This window comes from Vidua macroura, chromosome 25 (assembly GCF_024509145.1).
Source record: "Vidua macroura isolate BioBank_ID:100142 chromosome 25, ASM2450914v1, whole genome shotgun sequence".
Lineage (NCBI taxonomy): Eukaryota > Metazoa > Chordata > Aves > Passeriformes > Viduidae > Vidua > Vidua macroura.
Genome location: NC_071595.1, coordinates 668,215 through 692,360, shown reverse-complemented (window position 1 = coordinate 692,360; position 24,146 = coordinate 668,215). Strand labels below are relative to the sequence as shown.

At 55.6% G+C, this 24,146-nt stretch overlaps 3 protein-coding genes across 6 annotated transcripts; 2 read left to right on the top strand and 1 right to left on the bottom strand.

The window, feature by feature from the left end:
* Positions 1-200: 200 nt before the first annotated feature.
* On the top strand, positions 201-6,724 carry TEKT2 (tektin 2). 4 transcript variants are annotated; one of them, XM_053998519.1, is made up of 10 exons: positions 201-281; positions 1,705-1,864; positions 2,250-2,375; positions 2,992-3,197; positions 3,679-3,822; positions 4,321-4,435; positions 4,777-4,884; positions 5,265-5,408; positions 5,615-5,694; positions 6,282-6,724. In XM_053998519.1, exons 2-10 carry the CDS (start codon positions 1,709-1,711, stop codon positions 6,481-6,483), a joined length of 1,281 nt encoding a protein of 426 aa, XP_053854494.1. In that variant the 5' UTR covers positions 201-281; positions 1,705-1,708; the 3' UTR covers positions 6,484-6,724. The 4 variants fall into 4 exon arrangements, with proteins under 4 accessions (XP_053854494.1, XP_053854496.1, XP_053854495.1 ...); XM_053998521.1 differs by lacking the exon at positions 201-281 and adding an exon at positions 598-657; XM_053998520.1 differs by lacking the exon at positions 201-281 and adding an exon at positions 606-689.
* Positions 6,725-6,919: 195 nt separating this feature from the next.
* ADPRS (ADP-ribosylserine hydrolase) lies at positions 6,920-12,635 on the top strand. Its single transcript, XM_053998657.1, has 6 exons — positions 6,920-7,148; positions 8,490-8,586; positions 9,338-9,545; positions 9,635-9,819; positions 9,911-10,011; positions 10,512-12,635. The coding sequence occupies exons 1-6, from the start codon at positions 6,920-6,922 to the stop codon at positions 10,802-10,804; spliced, it is 1,113 nt and encodes a 370-aa protein (XP_053854632.1). The 3' UTR covers positions 10,805-12,635.
* Positions 12,636-13,393: 758 nt separating this feature from the next.
* Positions 13,394-22,702, bottom strand: COL8A2 (collagen type VIII alpha 2 chain). The gene is made up of 2 exons (XM_053998656.1): positions 22,528-22,702; positions 13,394-18,171 (listed from the first exon to the last, which is right to left on the bottom strand). Exons 1-2 carry the CDS (start codon positions 22,700-22,702, stop codon positions 16,250-16,252), a joined length of 2,097 nt encoding a protein of 698 aa, XP_053854631.1. The 3' UTR covers positions 13,394-16,249.
* Positions 22,703-24,146: the final 1,444 nt, after the last annotated feature.

Below are 24,146 nucleotides of genomic sequence, written 5' to 3'. Positions count from 1 at the left end.
TTAAAAATGCAAGAGCTTCTTGAAGTGCCCACAGCCATCCTGGGGCAGGATGGCTGCTGTGGAAATGGGAAAGGGCTCTGGAAGTGGGCAGCCCTGGCTCCTTCCTGCTTTATGGGGCATTTCGTGAGATTTTTTTTTTTTAAAACAATATTATCTGTCGCTGATTTGGGCGCCGCTTTGCTGCGGTTTGCGGTGTCCCTGTCACCGGCACCCGCCCAAGAGCCGCCACCGGGGCCGCCCCGCAACGGCCCCGCGCGAGCCCGGGGCGAGAGCGGGGAACGGTGAGGGGACAGCGGGAATCGGCCGGGAACGGTGAGGGGAGAACGGGAATCGGCCGGGAACGGTGAGGGGAGAGTGGGAATCGGCCGGGAACGGTGAGAGGAGAACGGGGGATCGGCCGGGAACGGTGAGGGGAGAGCGGGAATCGGCCGGGAACGGTGAGGGGAGAGCGGGAATCGGCCGGGAACGGTGAGAGGAGAACGGGGGATCGGCCGGGAACGGTGAGGGGAGAGCGGGAATCGGCCGGGAACGGTGAGGGGAGAGCGGGAATCGGCCGGGAACGGTGAGGGGAGAGGGGGGAATCGGCCGGGAACGGTGAGGGGAGAGCGGGGATTGGCCGGGAACGGTGAGGGGAGAGGGGGGAATCGGCCGGGAACGGTGAGGGGAGAGCGGGGGATCGGCCGGGAACGGTGAGAGGAAATGAGGGACTGGGGGGGATCGACCGGAAAAGGTGAGGGGAGAGTGGAGGTCGGCTGGGAACGGTGCGTGCACAGGGGGGAAATCGGCCGGTAACGGTGAGGGGGGAGAGCGGCCCCGCCATGGCCCGGCCCTGAGGCGGGACGGGAGCGTGGTCGGCTCGGAGGCGCTGAGTGCCCCCACACCAGCCGCGGTGAGGCCGCTTCCGAGCCGGCGGCTGAGCCTTTTCCCCTCTTTCTCTCTTTCCCCTCCACCTATGGTCGGGCCCCTGTGCCCCGCGGCCCTTTGAGCCCTCTCTCCGGCCTTCCTTCCCTTCAGGAACTCTGGGCTGCACGTCCCCGCCAGCCCTTGGTGTCGGTGGCTGTGCTCGAGGGGCTCCGGCCCAGCGCCCCGTGCCCGCGGGGGCTGGGGCAGACTGGGGATAGATATCCCGCTGCCAAGGGATTCTGTCCCAGAACTGCCCCCGACCATGGGTTTGGGCACCTGCAGCCCCCTCGGGAGCTCCTCGGACCTTCTGGAGTGGGGTCTGCAGTTTCTGCCCGTTGTGCAGGCTGTGCTGGGTAAAAAAGGAGAAGCCTAAAAGCTCTGCTGTTCCTTGAAAGCCTTGGAGTCCCGAGGGTCACAGCTTTGGGCTAAGCCTTCAGTGGTAGCACAACAGAACCGATCACATCCTCAGCCATTTTTGTGCAAGCTCAGTAAATGCCATGTGGAAGCTGGTGCTGTGAGCAGCTCCTTGTCCCTGCAAACAGTTACATTCCTAGGGAGGGACAGATGGGACAGGTGCATAGCATTTTTCCCCCTGGCCTGGGGCAGAGGATGGCTCCCATCACCTGCCCTTGTGCTCCCCTATTTTAAGGACATGTATCTGCATTAGGCCAGGTGCTGGGTTGCAGCTTGCTGCTGCTTTTCTCCGGAAGAGCTCTGTAGTTTTTGGCTGCAGCTCCATTTCAGGTGTATTTCCATGAATAAACACATAGATCTTCTGCTCCCTTTCTGTCACCTGTTCAGCGAGATGGCCTCACTGAGTGTAAAGCCGGGCCAGCGCTTCACCTTGCCGGACTGGCAGAACAACTCCCTCCTGATCTCGGCCAACGCCGAACAGCAGCGTTATAATTCCCATCACATCCGGCAGGAAGGACGAGCTCTCCGCAATGAAACCGGCAACCAGGTGAGCCCTCTGCCAGGGGGGCTGCTCACAGCTTTGTCAGGATGGTGGGCTGAGAGCGGGGCAGAGTGTCTAGATTTGGGTGTATGGATGAGGGAATAACGGGCTTCACCTGTACAGAACATGCTAAGTATGGACATTTACTCCCTGTAAACGCACCTGCAATGACGTATCTGTTCTGTCACTAAATCCCCATGTGTGTTTCTCACATTCGCTGCCACCGATGTTGTCCTCTGTGCTCTCCATTTGTGTAAATGACTGTGATTCCAAATGGCAACGCGTTGTATTCCTGTGAGAGGCTCGGTCCGTCCTGAAAATGGGGAAACGCCTCAGCAAGATTCACAACTACAATTTTAAAAAGAGTAATGGCATTTCTCCCTAATTCCAGGCAAGATGGGACGAGCACAACAGCCAAACCTGCCTCAAAGATCGTATCACCAGCGTGGACAGATGGAGACAGGCCCTGGCCAAATGCCTCGCAGACACAGATTTGGAAATTGATGCCTTAACCAAAGTATGTTGGGCAGGCAGATGGCTGGAAATGAACTTACACTCTCAACATGGGATGTGAAATAATTGAGGCTTGTCTTGTGCAATGGGCAAGCCCATCTGGAGTTCAAGGGGGGCTCTCACTAGATAAATTTTTATATATATATATGTATATTTTATACTGAGATCCATACTTGATGGAATGCCTTCCTGGAAAACAAACCACTGTGTACTTGGCTGAGCCAAGCCATGTCATGCAGCTGTATATTGCACGCTCCTGTTTGGATTTCTGAGTGGATTTTGTTATTTGGACTTTTTATAAAGCTCTGAAGGATAATAAGAAATATGTTAACACCATCCTTCTAAAATGTTTGGGTTTAAATAGAGAATAGTGGTGGGAGATACCTGATACTGTGAGTTTTAAACCCAGAAGTTGCTGCTGCTTCTGGAGTTGTTAACCCCCAGCAAATGGCAGGTGTAGAGGACTAAGGTGTTTGGCTTCCAGACTTGATAAAAGGTTTCAGAACTGCAAAGACAGTGTGAGTCCCTCTTAATGATGGCATGGGTGGGTTCCCCTTCCTTTCTCTCTCCCATCCCTTAAAGATCCCCCACACGCCTGCCTGACTGATTGCTTCTTCCAGGTGAAGGAAGCAGCAGAAAATGCCCTTCAGGCAAAGAACTTGTGTTTGGATGTTGCCATTGAGTGCCTGACATTCCGTGAGAGCCGTCGTGACATCGATGTGGTGAGGGACCCTGTGGAAGAGGAACTACTCAGAGAGGTGAAGGTGATTGAGAAAACCAAGAAGGAGCTGCAGCAGCGAGTGGACGATGCCTTCAAACAGCTCTGGTGAGGACTGACAGCTTTTGGCTGATGACCCTGCTCTCCTTGCTGGGCCCCAGATACTTCATGTGCCACACTGAGATGGGCAGGCAGGGAACCACACAGGGACCCTGGATGATTTTCAAGGTCCAGGATTTGGCAGGGAAGGGTGTGTCAAGGGCGACTTCACAAGCACCATTTGGAAATTTTGTCCCAGATCTCGTACCACCTGCCTTGGTTTAGGAGTCAGTGGCCATGAGGTGTTAAAGCTCCCAGGCCCTGGTACTCTGGGAATCCTTCACAGCTCCGTTCTCCAGGGCGACACCAGCGCACAGCCCGGGGCAGCCAGGCAGGCAGTGCTGGGCAGGTCAGGCCCAGTTCCCAGGGAGGGTGAGAGCTCATCATTCATTTCACTAAGATGACTGACATGGTGATGAAGGCTTTGGGAATTGTGAGCTGCCCCTGCCCTGGGCCTGCTCCCCACTGACTCCAGCCTGGCTCTCTGCAGCCTCTTAAAGGAAGCTCGTCAGCAGCTGAGCTGTGACCACCGGCACAAGGTGGAAACGCTGGAACTTGATCGGCAGTGCGTGTCCTTCAATCCCACCTCTAGCAACATCTCCTTCAAGGTCAACCCAACACGGATCCCAGACGGGTAAGGAAAGAATCTGCCCTTCTGTGGTCAAATCTGCCCGGAGCCCCGGGGTGCTTTTTCCTTCCGTGCTGTGTCCAGGCTCGATGGGTACAGTTTTGGAGAGAGCTCAGAACAAACAGAAGTTGGTTGTGGCATGGGGAAGCTACAGATTTTTGGGAGATAGCTAAATAGTCACCAGAAACCCCGTGGGGGCCAGGTGCCCTGCCTCCCTCCTGTCTAGCTGTAAGTGACATTCAGCAGTGTGGTGTCACCTCTGGCACAGCTCAGGGGGACCTGCTGCACATTTTCACTTGCCTGGCATTCCTTTCCATGGTTTGGATGTGTCCCTGGTGGAGCAGATGTTGGGCCTGGTGGGGTTCAGTCTCTAAGGAGATCAGGGAAGATGTGACCCCCAGCTTTCCAGAATCCTTTTGTGCTGCCATCCTGGCCTGCAGCAGGTGGTTCCTTTAAAATATCTTGCAAACACTCACTTTATTTTTGAAACTGATTTGTTCACAGAACAACTGCACTTCATGAGTGGGAGCTGAACAGCCAGTGCAACAAGGAACGTGCTGAGGCAGAAATGAGAGCCTCGGTTGATCTCCGAGGAGCAATCACACTTAGCATTGCCCAGGTAAACTGCTGCTCCCTTGGCCTGGAATCTGTGGTGCCATTCTGGATCTGGTGTGGGAGAGTGGCAGGCATGTCTGTGGATCTGTCTGGGAGCAGCTGCCCTCCTGGTTTAAGCAGGAGCTTGGTTATGCTGCAGAGCTGGCAGCAGTCTCAGCAAGCTGGAGGACATGTCCCTGTCCATCAATCCCCACCTTTTGGCTACTGGAGAAGTGTGACGTGCACATGTGGCAGCAGCCAAACCCAGCTGGTTTTGCTCCTGGGCTTGTCCCAGCCTTCTAGGCACAGCTTGGGGGGACAGAGACACTTCGCAGCCATGTGTGACTGGAGCTGTTCTCTCCTCAGACAAACAATGAGCTGGATGCTCAGCGTATAGCTACAGAGTTTGCACTGAGGAAGAGGATGAGAGACATGGAAGGAGCCCTTAGTGAGCTGAGATGGCAGGAGCAGAACGTAAGTGTTGTTTCTTTGGTCATCGACTGCAACCCTGGCTGGGAATGGAATCTCAAAGACTGTTTGTTACATGGGAAGTGACTTGGCCTGAGTGTAGTTTCCACAAGTTTGCTGTTCAGTGGCACACATACAATCCCAGCAGTATCCCACCTCTCACAAGTGCTTCTCTGGCGCTGCTTGGCAGCACTGCCAGGTTTCAGCCTCTTTATTTCACCCCTTGTCTCAGCAGCACCATCCCGGTCCATGTGAAAGCAGAGCATTCAGTCCTCAGAAGCCCTTGAGTAAAATCTATCCCCAGCACAGCAAAATTCCCAGAGACACGGGGGCAGTTTCCCAGTGTGCATCCCCGGCTGTCCCTCATGACACGTGTCTGCCCTCAGACCTTGGAGGAAATTGCCGAAATGGAGGAGGAGATCCGGCAGCTGGAGGAAGATATCCGGAAGAGAACACTGGATCTGAAAGTGGCTCACACCCGCCTGGAGACGCGCACGTACCGGCCCCACCTTGACCTCTGCCGGGATCAGGTACCTCACCTGGCGTGGTCCCTGCAGGGAATGAGTTCCTGCAGGGAAGGGGGCTCTGAAAAACATCCATGAGTTTTGGAGCAGCTGAGCAATGGATCCTACAGTGACATAGCAAAGCAAGGGAATAATGTCAGAGCTGGGGGAGAGGGGAAGGAGGGAACTGTGGCCTTTTAAAAGCCCTGTTAAGTGCTGTCCCCTCCCTGCAGGCTCAGTATGGACTGACAGACGAGGTCCAGCAGCTGGAGGGGACAATCCGTGCGCTCCAGCAGAAGCGGACAGAGTCCCAGTGAGTGTCCTGCTGTGCAGGAACAGCAGTGCCCAGCGCTGCCCCGAGGGGATGTGGCTCTGGGTGTCCCTGCTCGGGGCACACCTCCAGCACCTGCCTTTGGGCTCACGAGGGGCAGCAGTGTTTGGGCTTGGTGGGTGTGGGGTACAAGGGCTCCCACAGCCCCTGCTTGACTCTGAATTCACCCAAAAGGGACAAAGAAGAGAGTGACAAGGAAGGAACAGAAGGGCTGGCAGCTCCCTGGGTGCACATCCCTCCCAGAGCAGTGTGTGGGCTGGCTATTCACTGCCCCAAAACAATGAGTATCTGATGAGTTTGCTCCTTGTACAGGGCCAAATGCCGCCAGAAAAGCTGGGTGCTTCCCGTCCAGTTTAAAATCATGGGATATCCTGAGTTGGGAGAGACACGCAAGAATCACTGAGACCAACTCCTGGCCCTGCACGGGACGCCCCAAAAATTCCCACCCTGTGCTTGAGAACATCTTCCAAATGTTCTTTGAGCTCTGGCAGGGTTGGGCCTGGGGAGCCTGTTCCTGGGAAGCAATGCAGCATTTGATCCCAACTCCTGTCCCTTCTGCTCATTCCCAGGGATGCCTTGGACGCTCTTTACAGACAGCTTCACCGCATTCAGACCGATATTGGCTACAAAACCAACTCTCTGCAGCTGGACAAGAAGTGCATGGACACCCGGAGAAAACTCGTGATCCCCGTGGAGAAGTTTGACCCAGAGGTCGACGCTGTCAACCGCACCAGGAACCTGCCGAGGAACAGTCAGCTGGAGCTGGCTTAGAGCGCCGCCGGGAATTGTGCGAGCGCGGGGAGGGAGGAAAACTCCCGGCGATTCAGTCCCCATAGCGAGGAAAAAAGCGACATCTGCGTCGCGTCCGGGGGGGGAGAAAACGGAATTCTCCTCCCGGTTTGTTTCATAACCGCCTGGCCCTTGCATGATGCTTACAGCCTCCCGCGCTCCGAGGAGATTTATAAACAATAAAGGGCCTGTCCCCGGTTGTCATCCGCGGTGATTAAATCCAGCTGGATTCCAGGAGGGATTTTTTTTTTTTTTTTTTTTGAGGGATTTTTTTTTTTTTAAGGGATCAGGCTGGGTGTGCTGTCGGCACCTCGGTCCTCCGGGCCGCTAGGGGGCAGTGTGCGCGGAAGCGCCAAAGGCGCTTCCGCGCACACTGCCCCCTAGCGGCCCGGAGGAAGAAGACGCCGCTCGCTGCAAAATGGCGGCGGCGGGTCCGGCCTCAGGCCCCGGGCGGCTCCCGGCTCGTCCCCGGCCCGGCCTCGCTCGGTTCCGAGGCTGCTTGGCCGGGGCGTTGTTGGGGGATTGCCTGGGAGCTGTTTTCGAAGGCAGGAGCGTCGTGAAGCTGCCGGAGCTGCTGAGTTTCCTCAAAGGGCTGGAGCCGGCGCCGCCTGAGGAGGGAGGGGAGGCGGCGGGGAGTGCACGCGGAGGTGCGTGTGGGTGAGAGGAGCGCGGCACACACCCCGCTGTGCACGGCGCTCGGCGCCCCAGAGATTCGGATTAGACCCCAGCACTCCCCTGGCTTTGGGGTGTTTGTGTCCTTCTCCCTCAGTACCACCAGGACTGGGCTTCGGGGTGCGCGTGTCCGCGTCCCTTAGCACCCCCAGCTGCTGGGCTTTGAGGTGTGCCCAAGCTGCAGATTCCCAACCAGATTTGTCTGCCCAACCTGCAGATTCCCAACCCCTCTGCTCCCCCGAAACGTGTGTGCCCCTCGGTCCTTACCCCTCACCGGCTTGTGGGGCATCTCCGCTGTGACTGCCCTGTGCCCCTGTGCTGCGGGCGTTCAACACCCGTTCCTGATTCCCTGGGGATTCCTTAGGGACACCGCTGATGCTGAGGGACCCGCGGTTTGCTCGGCTGGCTCCTGCTGCTCCTGCTCCGGGGAGCTGCGGTGGAGTGCGCTGTGAATGGGTGTGGCAGTGCTGGGGTGTCGGCAGGGAGCACAGGTACCAAAACTTGAGGAGGAGAAGAGCGAGAGAAGCGCAGAGTTGTTAATTAACTCTTAGGAAATGATTGCAGCCTTACAGCGCCTGAGGGGAGTCTGCAGGAGAGATGGAGGCTGTTGACAAGGGCCTGGAATGACAGGACATGGCAATGGCTTCCCACTGCCAGAGGGCAGGGTTAGACGGGATTTTGGGAAGGAATTGTTCCCCCTGAGGGTGGTGGCACCCTGGCACAGATTGCTCAGAGGAGCTGTGGCTGCCCCTGGATCCCTGGTAGTGCCCAAGTCCAGGTTGGACACTGGGGCTTGGAGCACCTGGGATAATGGAAGGTGTCCCTGCCATGGCAGGGAGTGGAACAGGATGGGCTTTAAGGTCCCTTCCTGGAAATCTGTGATTCTGTGTTGGGCTGACTCTCTTGTCCATATGTACCTCTGGATGTCAGACATCTCCTGGCTCTCACTAATCTTGAAGTATATTCTGTGTCATTATAGGTGTGGATGCAGCTCCCTGGCTGTGTCTCCTTACTTTGACAACCGTGGCAGTGTCAACCTCAGAGTGCCAGGGAACTTAAATTCCAGACAGGTTTGGGTTGGAAGGCACCTTAGAAATCATCCAGTGCCACCCACTTTCCATGGGCAGGGACCTCCCACTGTCCCAGGCTGCTCCAAACCCCGTCCAACCTGGCCTTGGGCACTTCCAGGGATCCAGGGGCAGCCCCAGCTGTTCCAGGCTGTGGCAGCCAGGCCCTGGAGAGGAGGGTGGTGCTGGCAAAGGGCAGGAGCAGTTTGTCCCTGGCTGCTGGTGTGACTCTTTGCCCTCCCGTTGCAGAGTCGCTGCCGTACACGGACGACACGGCCATGAGCAGGTCGGTGGTGCAGTCACTGCTGGCCAAGCAGGAGTTCGATGAGGTTGACATGGCCAAGAGGTGAGCATGAGGCTTCCTGAAGGTGTAACCATCACTGACTGTCCGTGGAAGGGGACAGGGGCTGAGGCAGACTAATTCTAATTACTGATTTTTGCAGAGGAAAGAGTTAGGAAAGAGGTGGTTAATCCTTTAAATTGTTGTTGCTTTGCCGTGCCTTGGACTGTGCAGCAGGGTCAGCTGCAGTGTGGAGTCTGAAGCTGCCTTGACAGGGCAGCACTGCTTTGTGCCAGCCTTGTGTGTGTTCACCTTTGGGGAGGAGAATGTTTGGAGATGCCAGAAACATTTTGTTTCATGTTTATTTGTTGCTATTTATGTTTGCGCTGCCCTTAATTTAGTGAGGGAATAGGAGTGAGCTCAGCTTGACTCTGTTTATGATCCGTTTCCCTGTTGAATCCCCAGCCCTGAGAGCATTTGGTTCCACTTAAGGGAAAGCATTTCTTTGTTTAGAAAACTCTTCCATTGAACTTGAACAAAAGACTTTCCTTGTGGTTGTGACCCACGGAAATGCTTCTAGTTTGCTTCTATTTTGAGGCAGAGTTGAGAGGGAAACAAGTGGGTTATGGAAGGTGATGTTTATACATCCTTCTTTCACGCTGTTCTTTGGGCACGTTTCCCTGCAGCACTGAGTCACTGAGCCCTGCCGCTGATTTACGTGTGCGTTATTAATTCACTTCAGCAAGAGGTTTCATCCAATCGCAAACCCCAGTAACAGACCAAACCCCCCGGCTGTTTTCCCCCCTGCCCACACCAGGTTTGCTGAGGAGTACAAGAAGGAGCCCAACAGGGGCTATGGGATGGCCGTGGTCAACGTCTTCAAGAAGCTCCTGAGCCCCAAGTGCAACGACGTGTTTGAGCCCGCGAGAGCCCAGTTCAACGGGAAGGGCTCCTACGGGAACGGCGGGGCCATGAGGGTGGCCGCCATCCCCCTTGTCTATTCCGACGTCCAGGATGTCAAGAAGGTAACGGAACATTCTGGGCTTCTCTGGGTGTCCCTGCTGCCAGGGGAGCGTCCCGGGAAGCTTTGCTGACACGGGGGTTTCTCTGGCAGTTTGCGAAGCTGAGCGCGGAGCTGACCCACGCCAACTCCCTGGGCTACAACGGGGCCATCCTGCAGGCCCTGGCTGTGCACCTGGCGCTGCAGGAAGGGCTCAGCAGGGAAACCTTCCTGGAGCAGCTCATCAGCCACATGGAGCATGTGGAGGCGGATGACAAGTCTCTCAGTGATGCCCGAGCGTGAGTAGCTTGGGGAAAGCCCCAACCCTGCTGTGGTGGTTTGTTCTGGCTCTTCATGTTCTCTCCTCTTCACTGCACTCTCTGTTTGCAGGCTGGGATTTGAGGATTTACCATTTTCCAGGCGTCTAAAGAAAATCAAGGAATTTTTGGAGCTCAGCAGTGTTCCCAAAGCAGATGTATTGTTTGAGTTGGGTGAGTACCTTTCCTAGGAAAGCTGGAAGCAGGACTAACTCAGCAAGCCTGGGAGCTGTGTGTTCCCCTAGATTCCTCTTCAGCTTGTGCTGCCTGTCAGGCACAGAATATGCTGGAAAAGCTGCCTGTGCTCACCAGTCAGGAATTCTGAGTCTCAACCCAGTGATTTTCTCTATGTATTGAGAGGAAAAAAAATTATTGCTAAGGGAAATTTACCTTGCATAATGTTTCTTAACATTCCAAGATCTCTTAAGGGCTATTGGGTCATATGTTGAGTGGGAATGAGTGGATGTGTATGGCCAGGCTATAGTGGGGTAACTGGGAGTTGCTCTGCAGGATGTGAGTGCTACTGGGGAACTGGGGGGTTTCTGAGGGACAAACTTTTGCACCTTTTCCTGGTAAAATCCGTGATATCATTATGGAGAGTCACTGGCAACAGCAAGGTGCAGTAGGAAAGGAGAAGGAAGGAAGCTCAGAGGGTGCTGACGGGTGTGTTCCAGGCAATGGCATTGCTGCGCTGCGCTCCGTCCCCACTGCCATTTACTCCTTCCTGCGCTGCATGGACGCTGATCCTGACATTCCTGACCACTACAACGCCCTGCAGAGAACCATCATCTACTGCATCTCCCTGGGGGGGGACACGGACACCATCGCCACCATGGCGGGGGCCATCGCCGGCGCCTATTACGGGGAGGAGCAGGTGCCCCCGAGCTGGGAGCAGAGCTGTGAGGCTTTCCAGGAGACCCAGAGGATGGCCAAGAGCCTCTATGAACTCTACTGCCAGCGGCTCTGAGCTCCAGGGCAGCTCCAGGGCTTTCCTGAGGGCAAAGGGATGGTCAGCTGTGCCTCTGTGGTCAGACCCAGCGGTGGATCCGCGCCACCGGCCGACGCCGGCGAGCCTCGCTGGGAAGGGTGCCTGCTGCTGTCAGCTGGGAGCTGGGAGCTGGAGCCAGCCTGGAAAAGAGGGGACATCCCCTTCAGTCACGGATCAGCTGGGAAGTGGCTGCACTTGGACAGTGGGTGCAGCTCCCCCAGTGTACACGAGTGTCTCATTTTCCATAGGATTTCTGCTGCTTGCTTCGTCCACCATTGTGCCATTTGTCATTGCAGTCACTGGCGGGTGTCTGAATCCGTGGACTTTCTCCCTGTTTTGCTCTGCTCCTGTGTCCATGGGCTGTGTTTTGGTGGTCAGTGGCCTGTCCAGTCTCCACACCCCTGGTACAGCAGCAGGTCATTCTCAGCTGGCCAGATAAGGGATGTCATGGGAGTCACCAGAGAGGCCTGGTGGCCCAAGCTGTCACCTGTGCTGAATCAGGATAATGGAGCGCAGATTTCTGGGGAGGATTGTTGCCTTAAAGGCAGAATGAGAAGGACCAGAGAAGGGAGAAGGGATTTCTTTGCATTGCTGCTGGCTCTGTGGGAGACCTTTGATGGCTGCAGACAATCCCAGCTGGCTCATTGTCCCTGCTGGGAGAGGGTGTCACTAATTGCTGCTCCTCCTGTGTCCTTGGCCTTGTGATCCAACAGGCACCTGCTGCACTTTGTGCCCCCTTGCACAGCCACTGTCACACTGCTGCAGCCACTCTGGCTGCTCCTGTATTCCTAATCTATGTACCCTGTATTTTTAAAGCCCTGTATATGCCCAGAGCACCAAGTGAGATTCCTGTTTAAATCACAGAATACCCCAAATTGAAAAGGACCCACAAGGATCATGAGAGTCCAGCTCCTGTGGAGTGCAGATCTGGGAGTGGAAGTAGTACAGGGATAGAATGCCTGGTTCTACTGCAGTCAGTCACAAAAGTGACTTTAGCAGGATGCAGGAGTTAATTTATCACAGTCTCAGCCTCTGTACTTGGTAAAAATTGCCCCAGAATTAAAGGGAAAGGTAGGTTAACTGGGGACATCAATATTGAAAAGAAGCTGGTGCTGGTGGCCAAGAACATTCTAGCACAGCTGTGTTCCAGAACTTCACATTTAAAACCTTTTCCTACTGGAGCTGGTCAGAAAGGGAGAAACAGCTTGGGAATGGCACATCTAGAAAGGGTTGGAAGTTTTTTAATAATTGAAAACAAAAAGTCATTATATGGAAATGTTTATAAACTTAAATGTGACAGTGTAACTCTTGTTATTTCTCCAGTATGTCTTGTGGCACTGGGAAGTGGCTGTGGTGCTCCCCAGTGGTGTCAGCACGTGGTGGCTGTGTCAGGCTGCATGCACATGTGGGAATCTGGCTGCCACAGGTCCTTCCAGTTTCCCCTGTTGTCTGCTTCTTTCAAGTGCCAGTCTTTTGTGTGATGCTATAATGGGTTTTCCTTGTATAAATGGATTCTTGTCCTGGGAACATGTGGAATTTTGGTCTGTTGTATATTTTTGTATTGTGCTGCAGATCTGAGCTGTAAAATATCAGTTTTCCACATTATTCTGCCAGAGGGACAACCAGATTCATGTAATTATTTAAAAGAAGATATTTTTCTTTTAAAGCAACTTTATAATTTTAAGTGTTTGGAACTCCTGACAAGCAAAGAGCTCTTGTTTAAAGCTCTTTGGGCCTGAATTTAGATGTGTACCAAACCATTTAGTTTCCTTGGAAAGAAGTAAAATCCCTCAGTTCTCTTTGTTAAGTAGCCACTGCTCCTGTGTTTTCACTCAAGTCATGAAGCTGGGCATCCTCAGTGCCAAGAGGACCAGGAGTGGTTCTTGGTACAAGGGTGAGTAGACCCTGAGCGTTGCAAGGAGGGCCTTTGGAAAGGCCCCTTTTCCTTCTCAGCCTGTGGAAGGAGGTCAGGTGCTGGAATGCAGCACGTGATGATGGTGCAGAGACCTGGGAATTCACTGGGAGCCTCGTGAACGGCAGCAGGAGGATGGCTTGCTCCTTGGAATGAGCTTTTGAAGGTGCCTGTGTGTCAGCCAAGCTTCCCTGCAAATGTTTCACCTCTGCCAGGTGAGATCAGGTGGGAAAACACATTTCCTTCTCTTTGGACTGTGAGCCTGTGAAGGTGTTTTGCAAGTGATTCACCAGTCCTGAGTGTTCCTGACTCGCTCAGGGTGGAGGCTGGCTGTGCACAAGGTGTGTGATGTAGGATAAAAAACTCATGGGAAAAAAAAAACCACATGGAAGGGAAAGGGTATCCCTAAGACTTCAATTTGAGTCCCTGAAATTAATAATCACCAGGCTGGAAGGATCTGGGTGTCAACCTTTTCTAAAACTGAACTTCTGGAGATGGGAGTCTTTTCCTTAATCACAAGAAATGTGCAGTAATTTTTGCATAAGGATATTATGGAGTCTGCTGGGAATGAGCAAGATGATTTGAGGTGGAAATGGAGTGTAAGAGCACTGTATGAGGCAGAGCAAGACTCAGGACAAAGCACAGCTGAGCCCACCTCTATACAATAAGTTTTATTGATGTTTGTCAATACAATCAAGTACTGCAGTTTTAGTTGTGAAGAGCAGGTCAGTTTTGGGTCACAAAGAGTGCATTTTAAACCAACTTTTACTAGGACAGTGCATGTAGTAAGTATTTACAAAACTAAAAACCTCTATATACTAGGTTAGAAATGAAGATACTAGAGGCAAATTTAAAAAAAATAGTAAGAATTTGTATATAAAAATGCACATTGTAATGCCGTTTTCAGCATTAAAAATAGACATACCTCATCCAACCCAACCTTTTTTATTCTTGTGATTGAAACCAAAATCCCACGCGCTCACACACACGACAGAAAATAATCCTTTCTGCTGGCTAATATGTACTCAGTATTCCAGAAAAAAAAAAAAATCCTTCTGGAGAGTGAACAGCCTCCCTCATCCTGTGCATCGTTTTTCTTTTTAGCCTAACTATGTGCATGTAATATCTTTGCTTTCCATTAGTGTGTAAATGTAAGAGGTTAAATAGCTGCAAGGGGTGATTATGGGTTTGCTCTGCACGTGATAGGAAAGTGGAATTACAGAACAGTATCTACAGCACACACTTAATCTGGGGGTGGCTACAGTGAGGAGTTTGGTCGTTGCTTTTTGCCAGCTCGAACAAGAAGTTTGGAATGAAGCAGAACAGAACAAGAAGAGATGGGCTGTAGATTAGGCACAGTATAAATAAGTTGCTTTGAGGAGCAGGACGAAGCTCCCACCAGGCGTGGCAGCTCCTGGCCCTGCATGAGGCTGGATCGGCTCAAATCCCTCTGTTCTCCACAGGAAAGGAGACAAGTCCCCTCCCAGCATCCTCTCCTACCAAACCTGGGCTTGGAAAAATCATCTGAGCTTCCACTTTTAATTTAAGGGACTGTTCCTGCTGGGAAATAACCTGTTAGGATCACAACCCAAATGGTCCTGACCACGCCCTCAGGAGTTTAAAATGTCCAGTGGGATCAGGCACCTTCCAGCTTGAGGAGTTTCATCTCTGCATGAAACTTGTAGCTTTAAGGAGAGAAATTCACAGGGAAAAGATCCCAGGGAAGGGACACACAGCCCCAAGAGGCAGTGCCCAGAGCACTGGCCTTCCAACTGCAAATTTCCTTCTTGTGTTTCTTAATTTCAGGGATAGGTGAGTTTTAAAAAGGAAGGCCTGTATGGCAAGAGGCAGAAATACAGGACAGGCTTGAGGAGAAAACAAACAAGCAAAACAGAAATAGGAAAAGTTGTTTAAATATCTCATAGAGTCCATCTGGAAAACAAGCCCAGTCCCAGTCTTGCTACGTTTCTTTGGCCATCAAACAGGCTTTGGGAAAATGCAAAGGTCAGAGCTGGTGACCAAATTGTTGCTGTTTCTCAGGGATGTGCCTTTGCAGAAGGACATGCAGTGGGATATGCACGTGGATTGACTTCAGCAGCATGCTCCTGGCCTGGGATGAGCAGCATCCCTGTCCTGGAAGTGGCAGTGACTGTTCTACTGTGAGAAAACCTGCAGAGCCATAGGATCTACGTGGGGCAGTGCCATTGTGCCTGGCCCAGAGCCCCTGCAGCTCATGCTCAGGTCAGTAACGCTCCAAGCATTTGAGGGACAAAGTGGTAACAACAGGTAAATGTTGATTTCTTTAACCTAAGTCACAGAGTGGCCCCGGGGCTGGTGCCCTGTCACAGGTATTGCACTACACTTGTAAGTGATGTTCTTAAATGGGTCATAGCACCGTGGTGAAATCACTGTGTGGAAAGTTAGAACCAGCACTATTTTTTCTTAATTCCAAGATCCCCAGGGAACGAGGGGGGGGACACCAATGCAAGAGTTCACACATCCCGAAATAGTGAGACAGGAAAAGCAAGTTGTCCATCAGTGGCACTTCCTTATGTCACACCAGCTGGCAGCAGCGTGAGCTGGGCTTGCACTGTGTCCTTGTGTGGGCAGAGATGCTCCTGAGGCCAAGCAAGTCTTTGGGCTGCAGACACAGACGGGACAGGACCAGCCCTTGGACTTCCCAGCAGGTGGATGGGGAGAGCAGATCGTTGTTCATCACGGGGGTCCCAGCTTCCCTCACCGCCTTTGGAACCGGTCATGGCATCCTCCCAGGTACCAGTGCCTGGATGATTTTATTCCTAAAGGTGCTGGGGGGGAGGGTTAAAAATAATATTTACTTCTTAGAAGAAGGTGCTTATGCAAAGTGTTCCACTCTTTAGGATTAAAAATCCAACCACACTGAATCTGGAGTGAATCGGAGAGACTGCCCCAAAGCAGAGTCTGGAAAAACAGGCGTCAGCGAGCCTGGAACTTGGGCATCTGATGGTTTGGAAGGAAATTTCTCAATCCAGCGTGGATCCCTGCTGCTGTACGGGTTTGTGTAAGTGCCTGGGACCCTGTATTGGTTACCAACACATCAGCCATGACACAGCTGGATTTATTTATCTAGCATTCCAAATGGGAAACGAGGGCACTTGATACAGACCACGGGGGTCTGGTCTTCCTCTCTGGATCACACAGCCAGATCCTTGCCATCCCAAGCGTGTTCCTGTGTTTGATGTCCAGTCACTGGGGTACTTATTCCAAATATGCTTTGTTGAGGAAGTCGCTCCCCTCCCTCCCTTCTCCCTTCCCCAAAAAAAGAAAGATAGATGGATAGATGTCTCCTTCCCGATTACCCTCTTGACTCATGGATCAAACAGTGTGAAGCAAGGTCCCATGACAATGTCTTGCGCGTTCTTCCCAGTGATTTTTCTTTTTTGTATTAATTTTAAAACACTTTTTTTATCAAAAAAAAAAAAAAAAAAAGTTTATGGCTAAAGTGGGTGAAAAGGAAACGTGCCCAACAGCTGTTATGTGGGGCAGAGCAGGAACCCAGAGAAGGAGGAGTGGATGTATTCCGTGGAGTACAGCCCATTGGCCTGGTCCGAGGGCATCTGTACCCAGACCTGGTCGTTCTCCTTGAGTTCAAGCACGGCACTGCCCGAGGCCTGGTCCAGGTACCCCTTTTTGTACTCATCGTAGGTGTAGGTGGCCGGCACGTTGTTCTTATACAGGGCCACCCAAACGTTGGTCCCTTTGACGTGCACATGGTAGGCAAAGTAGTAGATTCCGGATACGGGGCAGGTGAAGATCCCGGTGACCGGGTTGTAGCCGTTGTGCCCGTTATACAAGGTCCGGTCAAACTTGACGGGCATGCCGGATGCGGGGAAGGGGGAGGTGAGGATGGCAGTGAAGGCCGGCGCGATGCGGGCAGCGAGCTCTCCTCGCCCATACTGCGGCTTGCCCGGCTTCCCGTTGCCCAGCACAGCCCCCTCCACGCCGCCGTCCGGCAGGTGCAGCCCCGCGATGCCCGTCTCGTCCAGCACTCCTGGCGCTCCTGGTGGCCCAGGTGGCCCCGGTGGCCCTGGTGGCCCGTTCAGCCCCGGCGTTCCTGGCATTCCAGGTGGGCCGATGGGTCCGGCCATGCCAGGCTCGCCAGTCTTCCCCTCGCCGGGAATGCCAGGGAGCCCGGGCTCCCCTTTCAGGCCTGGTAGCCCCTGAGGCCCCATGGGACCAGCAGGTCCTTGCAATCCCGGGATGCCGGAGGGGCCCCTCAGCCCCGGCTGCCCCGGGATCCCACCGTCCCCTTTGGGCCCGGGGCCGCCCGTTAATCCAGGCACCCCCGGAAGGCCGATGAACCCTGGTTCACCTTTGGGGCCCGTCGGGCCGGGAGGTCCCAGTGACCCGGGCAGGCCTCTTTCTCCCGGCACCCCCGGCTTCCCTGCGAAGCCGTTCGGGCCCTGGTCGCCGCGTATCCCCGGCATTCCCGGGGGCCCGCTCGGCCCCACGTCCCCCTTGGGGCCGGGCAGCCCGTGCTTGCCCGGCAGCCCCATGGACCCCGGCGGGCCCGGCGGGCCGATGATGCCGGCAGGGCCTGGCTCGCCCGGCTCCCCGTCAACGCCGGGCTCCCCCTTATCGCCGATGGCTCCCTGCGCCCCGGGCTGCCCGCGGTCTCCTTTCATGCCGGGCATGCCTGGCTTCCCATAGCCCGTGGGGCCTGGCATGCCAGGGAGGCCGCGGATCCCGGGCTCTCCCTTCGGTCCCATGGGGCCCTGTATCCCCGGCACCCCCGCGACTCCCGGGACACCGATCCCATCGATCCCGGGGGGTCCCCGTGGCCCCACAGGGCCGGGCTCCCCGGTGACACCCGGCCCGCCCGGGGGACCCATGTCGCCCTTGTCGCCGGGCGCGCCCGGCAGCCCATCGAGGCCAGGCTTCCCAACGCCGGCGGGTCCCGGGGGCCCCGCGGGGCCGGGAGGGCCCCCGTTCCCCCGGGGCCCCGGTAAGCCCGGCTTCCCCACGCCGTTTTCACCCTTCATCCCTCGTTCTCCGCGGGGACCCGGCTCTCCTTTCGGGCCAGGCTCTCCCCGAAAACCGGGCAGGCCGGGGCCGCCCTGGGGACCCGGCTTCCCATTGACAGAGAGGCCGGCTGGCCCGGGCAGCCCCGGCGGGCCGGGGAGTCCCCTGGGCCCTTGCTCCCCACGCATGCCAGGCTCGCCCTTGGCTCCGGGCATCCCCTTCATACCCGCCTTCCCGGGGAGTCCTGGGATGCCGGGTTTCCCAATGCCTGAGAAGCCAGGGGGCCCAGCTGGCCCAGGCTGGCCGTGCATTCCCGGCTTCCCGGTGCCCGGTTTTCCCGGGTAGCCGGGGGGCCCGGGAGGTCCACGTGGGCCAGGCTTCCCTGGCGGTCCTGGCTCCCCTTTGAGGTCCATGGGCAGCAGAGGCGGCATGTCTGTGGAGAGAGGAGACACAGGGCGTCACTAGAGCTGGCCGTGGGCAAGGAGTGTCCTTGGGATGTTGGGGCCGGGGTCTCTCAGTGGCCTGGGCTGGGCTTGAAGGGGACCCTTCCACTGAAACACGGCCACAGCATTCCTGGGCCCCCACTTCAGAGGGCTGTCCTGAGGCAAGGCCAAAGCCCAGAGTTCTCATTCCAGCTTCACATCCCTCCATGATGTCAGGTGGCACCATGGAAGGTGCCAGCGCTTGCTGTCAGCTCTGGCAGGGCTATTTTGCGATGAGTTACTGCAGGGTGGTTTTGGAGCTGGATTCAAACCTCCTGCTGCCTCATTTCCCAGCGGCCTCGAAAGCACCGTGGGATTCAGTCGCTCCTGCCTGGGCTCAGCTGCGAGGATGGCGACAGAGCGAGCCAAGACTGAGGATAATCCCTCACCCCGTCCCGCGAGTCCAGGGCCTCGGGAGACCTTTAATCCTTTTGGATTAAAAAGAAAACTCTTGGACATGTACTCGAGAGCCTGAGGAGGCGATGGATGTGTGGGTTGGGCCATGCCTACAGTGCTTGCTGGCACAGCTCCCGAGTCCAGCAAGGCAGAGAAAAACCAAAAAGCAAAAAAGCTCTGGGGATGGAGGAGAAGCCAAGAGCTGGGAGGGAAATGCAGCCTCAGCTCCGTCCAAATGAGTCAGCCCAGCTGGGAATAGGCCGCAACCACTTGACATTTCAAGAATTTATTGAGGTCTTTTGCAAACGGATATAAGAAAGAAACTAATGGGCTGAGAGACTCCAAAGGCAAGGAGAGGCAGATGACATGCCCACCACAGCTCAGCATGGAAAGCACAGACGTGAGCATAAATAACTCCTCGAGGCTGGCCCAGGCAGAGTGTCACCTCCCACGTGACACCAGGAAAGGGTGAGAAAGAATAAATCTGACAAACTCTTTTTTGGGCAGTTTGAAATGAAGGAAATGCTCGACAGTCACATGTACACGCGACAATGATGAGAAATGCGAAAGGCAGAGGAAAGGGCTGTGACATCTTGGGTGAATTGAAATCAAACCTGCCCGAGGGAGATCATTCCAGGTGGGAAGAGATCTATATGAACAAGTTCCTGGGATGGGGATGGATCCTGCCTGGGCTGGGAGCGGGATACAAGGTCTGCCAGGCTGGCCCCTCAGTGAGCCAAGCTGGGCTTTGGGAGCACGGACACACGTGGTGCTGGGATCTGCCAGCACGGAGATTTCCTCAGTCAACGGGAAAAGCTTATGGGAGATTTGAGACACGTGAAAAGAATAACTGTGGCAGCAGCAGGCACGGCTCCCAGAGCATCAGAGGTGGCTTTGCCTGTCCTGAACACAGCAATTAGCTCTGGCCCTTCCCAGCCCGGTGCCGCTGTGTTTTCCTTGGGTAATGGAAACATTTTTAGAGCTTATCTATAAATCAAAGCCTGGCCCACATCCTCAGCTGTAGCTGCGGTCACTTGGCTCTCTTGATGAAGGAAATACTTGTCTGTCATGACACTGCCACTGGATTTCTGCAAACTTCTGCTTCTCACCCCGGAAAACGGTGTGGAAAAGAGGGCAAGGGAGCTGTGCAGTGCTGCACTGTTTCTGGGGTTTGGATTCTGGAAAAAAATTCTCCAGTAAATTATTTCAATGTGTTTTCTCCCACCCACTTTTTAATTTTTTATTTTCTTGCAATGGTTTGAAATGAATTCGTTTTCTAGGTCATTTTGCATGGAATCAGAACAAGGATCTACAGCTGAGCCCACGAAGGAAGGAAAAAGCACACACACACTCTCTCACACAAGGCAGTGGAGAGAAACGCCAGGCGGGAGCTGCCAGCTTGCAGGCGGCCAAAAAAGCAGACGGGAAAACCAAACTGGGGCCGTCAGCGGAGAGAAACTGGGACACTGCAGCCCCACTGGTGTCCGATTTCAAAAGGCCATGTCTTACCACAGACACATGTCTCGGAGCTCTGCGCTTCGCAGCACCAGCGTGGGGTTCGTGTTCCCCTCGACGCATGACCTGAGCTGCCGTGAGCTGGGGCAGCGGGAAGGGGACGGGGCAGGAATGATCCCGGGAGCTCCCACCTGGGCACCACGGAGCATTCCACCTCCTGAGGAGCATGGGCATGGGTGCTGCAGCCCCTCTGGAGCTGTGTTCATCCCGGTAAGGACCCCTCCTGCCTGGAGAAGGGACCCAGCAGCGCAGACCGGCCAGCAGAGGAATAATCCAGCAGGATGGGAAGTGGTTCCCAGCCACGAGCAGCCAGCAGCGGGTCTGGCCAGCACGGCCAGATGACACTGCAGGAAGGAGAGGTTGGCTGCTCCGTGGCGGAGCCTGGCCGAGCTTGTTCCAGAGCTGCTGCCAAGCTCTGTCTCGTGAGAGAGTTTCACAGGCTCACGGGGATGTTGCGTGGGATCAGTGCTTTAGCACCTCTCATACTGTCTCCCAGCAGTGGGTGCCCCAGCACAGCACTCACTCATGGGTTTACCTAGCTGCAGGGCCATCGACATGGTGTAAATTAAGCCAAAATAAACCCCCAGTGTGCAAATCTCTGCTTCAGTGTTCTGAGCATTTCAGCATTTAGCAGCATCTCCTCCCCTCAGCTCTCACTGTGCTCTGAGGCAGCTATTTTGGGGTGAGAAAAGGTGTCTGGCACCCTGAGGAAACCTGTCACTCACCGGATGGCACCTGGAGGCAGGAGGGAACCCCCCGCCCCCCAGCCGGGGGTCCCAGCCCCGCGGCCCGGCCGGGGCAGCCCGGGGGCCCCGCACAGCTCCCAGCGGGTCGGGGTAACCCGCAGGGACACGGCACAGCCCTGCGCCGTCGCGGCGAGTCAGCTGAGCTCCCCGAGCAGGGCAGAAGGCCAGCAGGGATTTTCCTTGCCAAATTAGAGGTTAAGCAGAGATGGGAGCTCGGTGGGATCCAGGAGGCACCGGCTTCCCCAGCTGGCTCTGTGCAGCCCCACAGCCGGTGGCTCGGGCTGCAGCTGTCCCTGCGTCCCCCTCTCCTGTCCCCCACCTGTCCTCTCCTTCCCAAGGGTTTTGAGGAGTAATATCCAAGGGACTTCTGTGCTCTGCCCTGCCTCAGTGTCCCCTCTGCCTGGTCTAACCTGGCAGAGCTTGTCCAAACCCCTCCTTGCCCCAGCCTGGCACACTCACTGCTCTCCCCACCATAGGCAGCATTGCTCAGAGGCAAAGCAAGCCGCTCCCATGCATAGGAAGAAGGGAAAAAAGAAGGGAGGACAGCAGGGAGAGATTTGAATCCAGTCCCACCAGCAGCTGAAGTGTTCCTGTGCTACGCTGGAAGGTTTTGGCTCTGGCTGGGATTCAGGGAGCAGCTTTACAACAGCTGGGAAGGGGGCAGGGAGGGGGGGCTTGAAGCACTCTTCGGCTCCAGGTTTTCTGTGTGTTTTCTGACACATGTGCTGAGCTGAACTCCTGATAAGCCATTCAGCCCTCCAGTAAGTCAGCCACCGGTGGCCCAGCCTTCTCCAGCTTCTCCTCCCAGAGCCAAGACTTCAGCTCCTGGGAGGGTCCAGGTCCATGACAACCCGTGGGGAGGCTCCGGTGGCTCTTCCCAAGGGCAGAGCACCGAGCTGGCAGGTCTGGATACCCGAGCCCAGCAGCGCCCCATCCCATGGTGGTGCCAGCACTGGGATGGGTGCAGGCAGGGCAGCTGGGGACAAGGGATTACAGAAGGCTGGGGGTGCTGGAGCGCTGGCTGTGCAGAGCAATGACCCTGGTGCCTCTGCCCCTCTGGGTGCACATCACTCAGTGGGGAGCAATTTAACACGTGTGGAGTTTCTGGTCGCTGCTCTCTGAGAGAGGAAATGTCTCTCTCCTGCTCTTCCCTCGCCAGGCTGGGTCTCAGCTCCAGCCTTGGCACTCTTTCCTTTCCCAGCTGGTGCAAAATGCAGACAGGGAAACGGAATAGGTGGAGGAGTGGAAAAAGCCTTGCCAGGACAGCTCAGGTTTAGCAGCAGGGGAAAGGCAGAGACGGTGAGTGCTGGGGCTTCTGTGCCTCCCGCTGTTGGGGATGGGAGCCAGAGGCTGGAGAGTCCCCTGTGTCCCCTGGCTCCCAGACCAAGGTGCCCTCCCAGCCCCAGAAAAGTTTCACTTCCCTGCTGAGCCTCTACCCGTGCCCACCCTGTCCTTTTGCACTGGGTTAAAGACCCAAATGATCTGGCCATGCTTGGCCAAAAGTGTTTTGGACAGCAGCACCCTCGGCTGTGCCAGGTGGCTTCCGGGAGCTCTGACCCTGAAGGGTCGAGGGTGACAAGTGCCCAATGGCTGTGAGGTGCCGTGTCCCCTTGCCGTGCCCCGTGTCCTCGCACAGAGTGCATCCCTTACCCAGGTACTGCCCTTTGCCTTCACGGAACGGGGGTCCCAGGGGTCCCTTCACCATGGGCTGCATGTACTTGACTTGAGCGTAGCCCCCCACGCCGCCTGCCGCGGCCGAGCCAGGGCCCATCACCATCACCATCGTGCCCAGCATCACCAGCGGCGCCGCGACGTCCGGCAGCATCCTGCTCCCACGGCTCCTGCAGACAAAGCAACAGTGACATTGGGTACTCACCCCCACCTCCCGGGGACCAGCTGGGAGCCTGAGAATGATCCCCGTGGGAGCGGGACTCCCTTGAACTTGACTTTTTGCGGAGCAGATATCCTGAACATCTTGCCCTTCCTGACACACCACAGCTGGGAGATGCACGGTAAATACAGTTTGTAGAATAGAATCCCACAGTCACTCAGGTTGGAAAGGACCTCCAAGACCATTGAGCCCAACCCGTGACTGATCCCCACCTTGCCAGAGCACTGAGGGCCACGTCCAGTTGTTCCTCAGACACCTCCAGGGATTGGGACTCCACCACTTCCCTGGGCAGCCCCTTCCAATGCCCGAGAGCTCTTTCCAAAGAGAAATTTTTTCTGATGTCCAACCTGAACCTCTCCTGGCACAACTCGAGGCTCTTCCCTCATCTTGCACTGTAACCAGCCACAGGGGTGCCCAGTGGAGTCTTACAGAAGCTGCCCTGAGTGTCTGTGGTAACTCTCACATCCCTTATACATTTTAAAACAACTATAAGGGGGGGGAAAGGCAGATGAGACCTGCAGCCCACTGAGCCCAACACTGCTGTCACATCCCTCAAGCGAGATGGGGCTCCTCTCACGAGAGCCTGTGGGAGGCACAGGCTGCCACTGCCAAGCCCTGCCTCCCCTGGGGGCAGCCAGTGGGTGCTGAGCCTCCCGAGTGGGTGCTGAGCCTCCCGAGTGGGTGCTGAGCCTCCCAAATGGGTGCTGAGCCTCCCATATGAGTGCTGAGCTTCCCGAGTGGGTGCTGAGCCTCCCGAGTGGGTGCTGAGCCTCTCGAGTGGGTGCTGAGCCTCCCAAATGGGTGCTGAGCCTCCCCGAGTGGGTGCTGAGCCTCTCGAGTGGGTGCTGAGCCTCCCGAGTGGGTTCTGAGCCTCCCAAAGGGGTGCTGAGCCTCCCAAATGAGTGCTGAGCCTCCCGAGTGGGTGCTGAGCATCCTGAGTGGGTGCTGAGCCTCCCATATGAGTGCTGAGCCTCCCAAAGGGGTGCTGAGCCTCCCAAATGGGTGCTGAGCCTCCCGAGTGGGTGCTGAGCCTCCCGAGTGGGTGCTGAGCCTCCCAAAGGGGTGCTGAGCCTCCCGAGTGGGTGCTGAGCCTCCCGAGTGGGTGCTGGGCCAAACCCACGCTGTGGGAGCCGCAGACTTGCCGCGTTTGTGGCTCCACTACGGCGCTTCGCGGGCAGCGCCGGGAGCTCGCGTGCAGGACAAGGGATGGGACACGGGAGCAGCAGCCTCAGCCTTAAGTGCCTGTTTATTTAAAATAAACCCCCTTTATAAATACTCTCTTCCTCCAGCAATTCTCCCTGTCAGCTCCACGTGCAGAGCTGCAAACAGATTGATTTGCAAAGAACATTTATTTTCGGAAGCTTAAACAGCACGTGAC

What these genes read in the sequence shown, in the direction of transcription:
- TEKT2 (XM_053998519.1), top strand. Translation starts at nt 1,709, where the DNA reads ATGGCCTCACTGAGTGTAAAGCCGGGCCAGCGCTTCACCTTGCCGGAC. An exon ending in CCAACACGGATCCCAGACGG is followed by an intron (nt 3,823 to 4,320) that starts GTAAGGAAAGAA and finishes ATTTGTTCACAG; the next exon opens with AACAACTGCACTTCATGAGT. An exon ending in TCACACTTAGCATTGCCCAG is followed by an intron (nt 4,436 to 4,776) that starts GTAAACTGCTGC and finishes TTCTCTCCTCAG; the next exon opens with ACAAACAATGAGCTGGATGC.
- COL8A2 (XM_053998656.1), bottom strand. Translation starts at nt 22,702, where the DNA reads ATGCTGCCGGACGTCGCGGCGCCGCTGGTGATGCTGGGCACGATGGTG. An exon ending in AGGCAAAGGGCAGTACCTGG is followed by an intron (nt 18,172 to 22,527) that starts GTAAGGGATGCA and finishes CTCTCTCCACAG; the next exon opens with ACATGCCGCCTCTGCTGCCC.
- ADPRS (XM_053998657.1), top strand. Translation starts at nt 6,920, where the DNA reads ATGGCGGCGGCGGGTCCGGCCTCAGGCCCCGGGCGGCTCCCGGCTCGT. An exon ending in GAGGTTGACATGGCCAAGAG is followed by an intron (nt 8,587 to 9,337) that starts GTGAGCATGAGG and finishes TGCCCACACCAG; the next exon opens with GTTTGCTGAGGAGTACAAGA. An exon ending in TCTCTCAGTGATGCCCGAGC is followed by an intron (nt 9,820 to 9,910) that starts GTGAGTAGCTTG and finishes CTCTGTTTGCAG; the next exon opens with GCTGGGATTTGAGGATTTAC.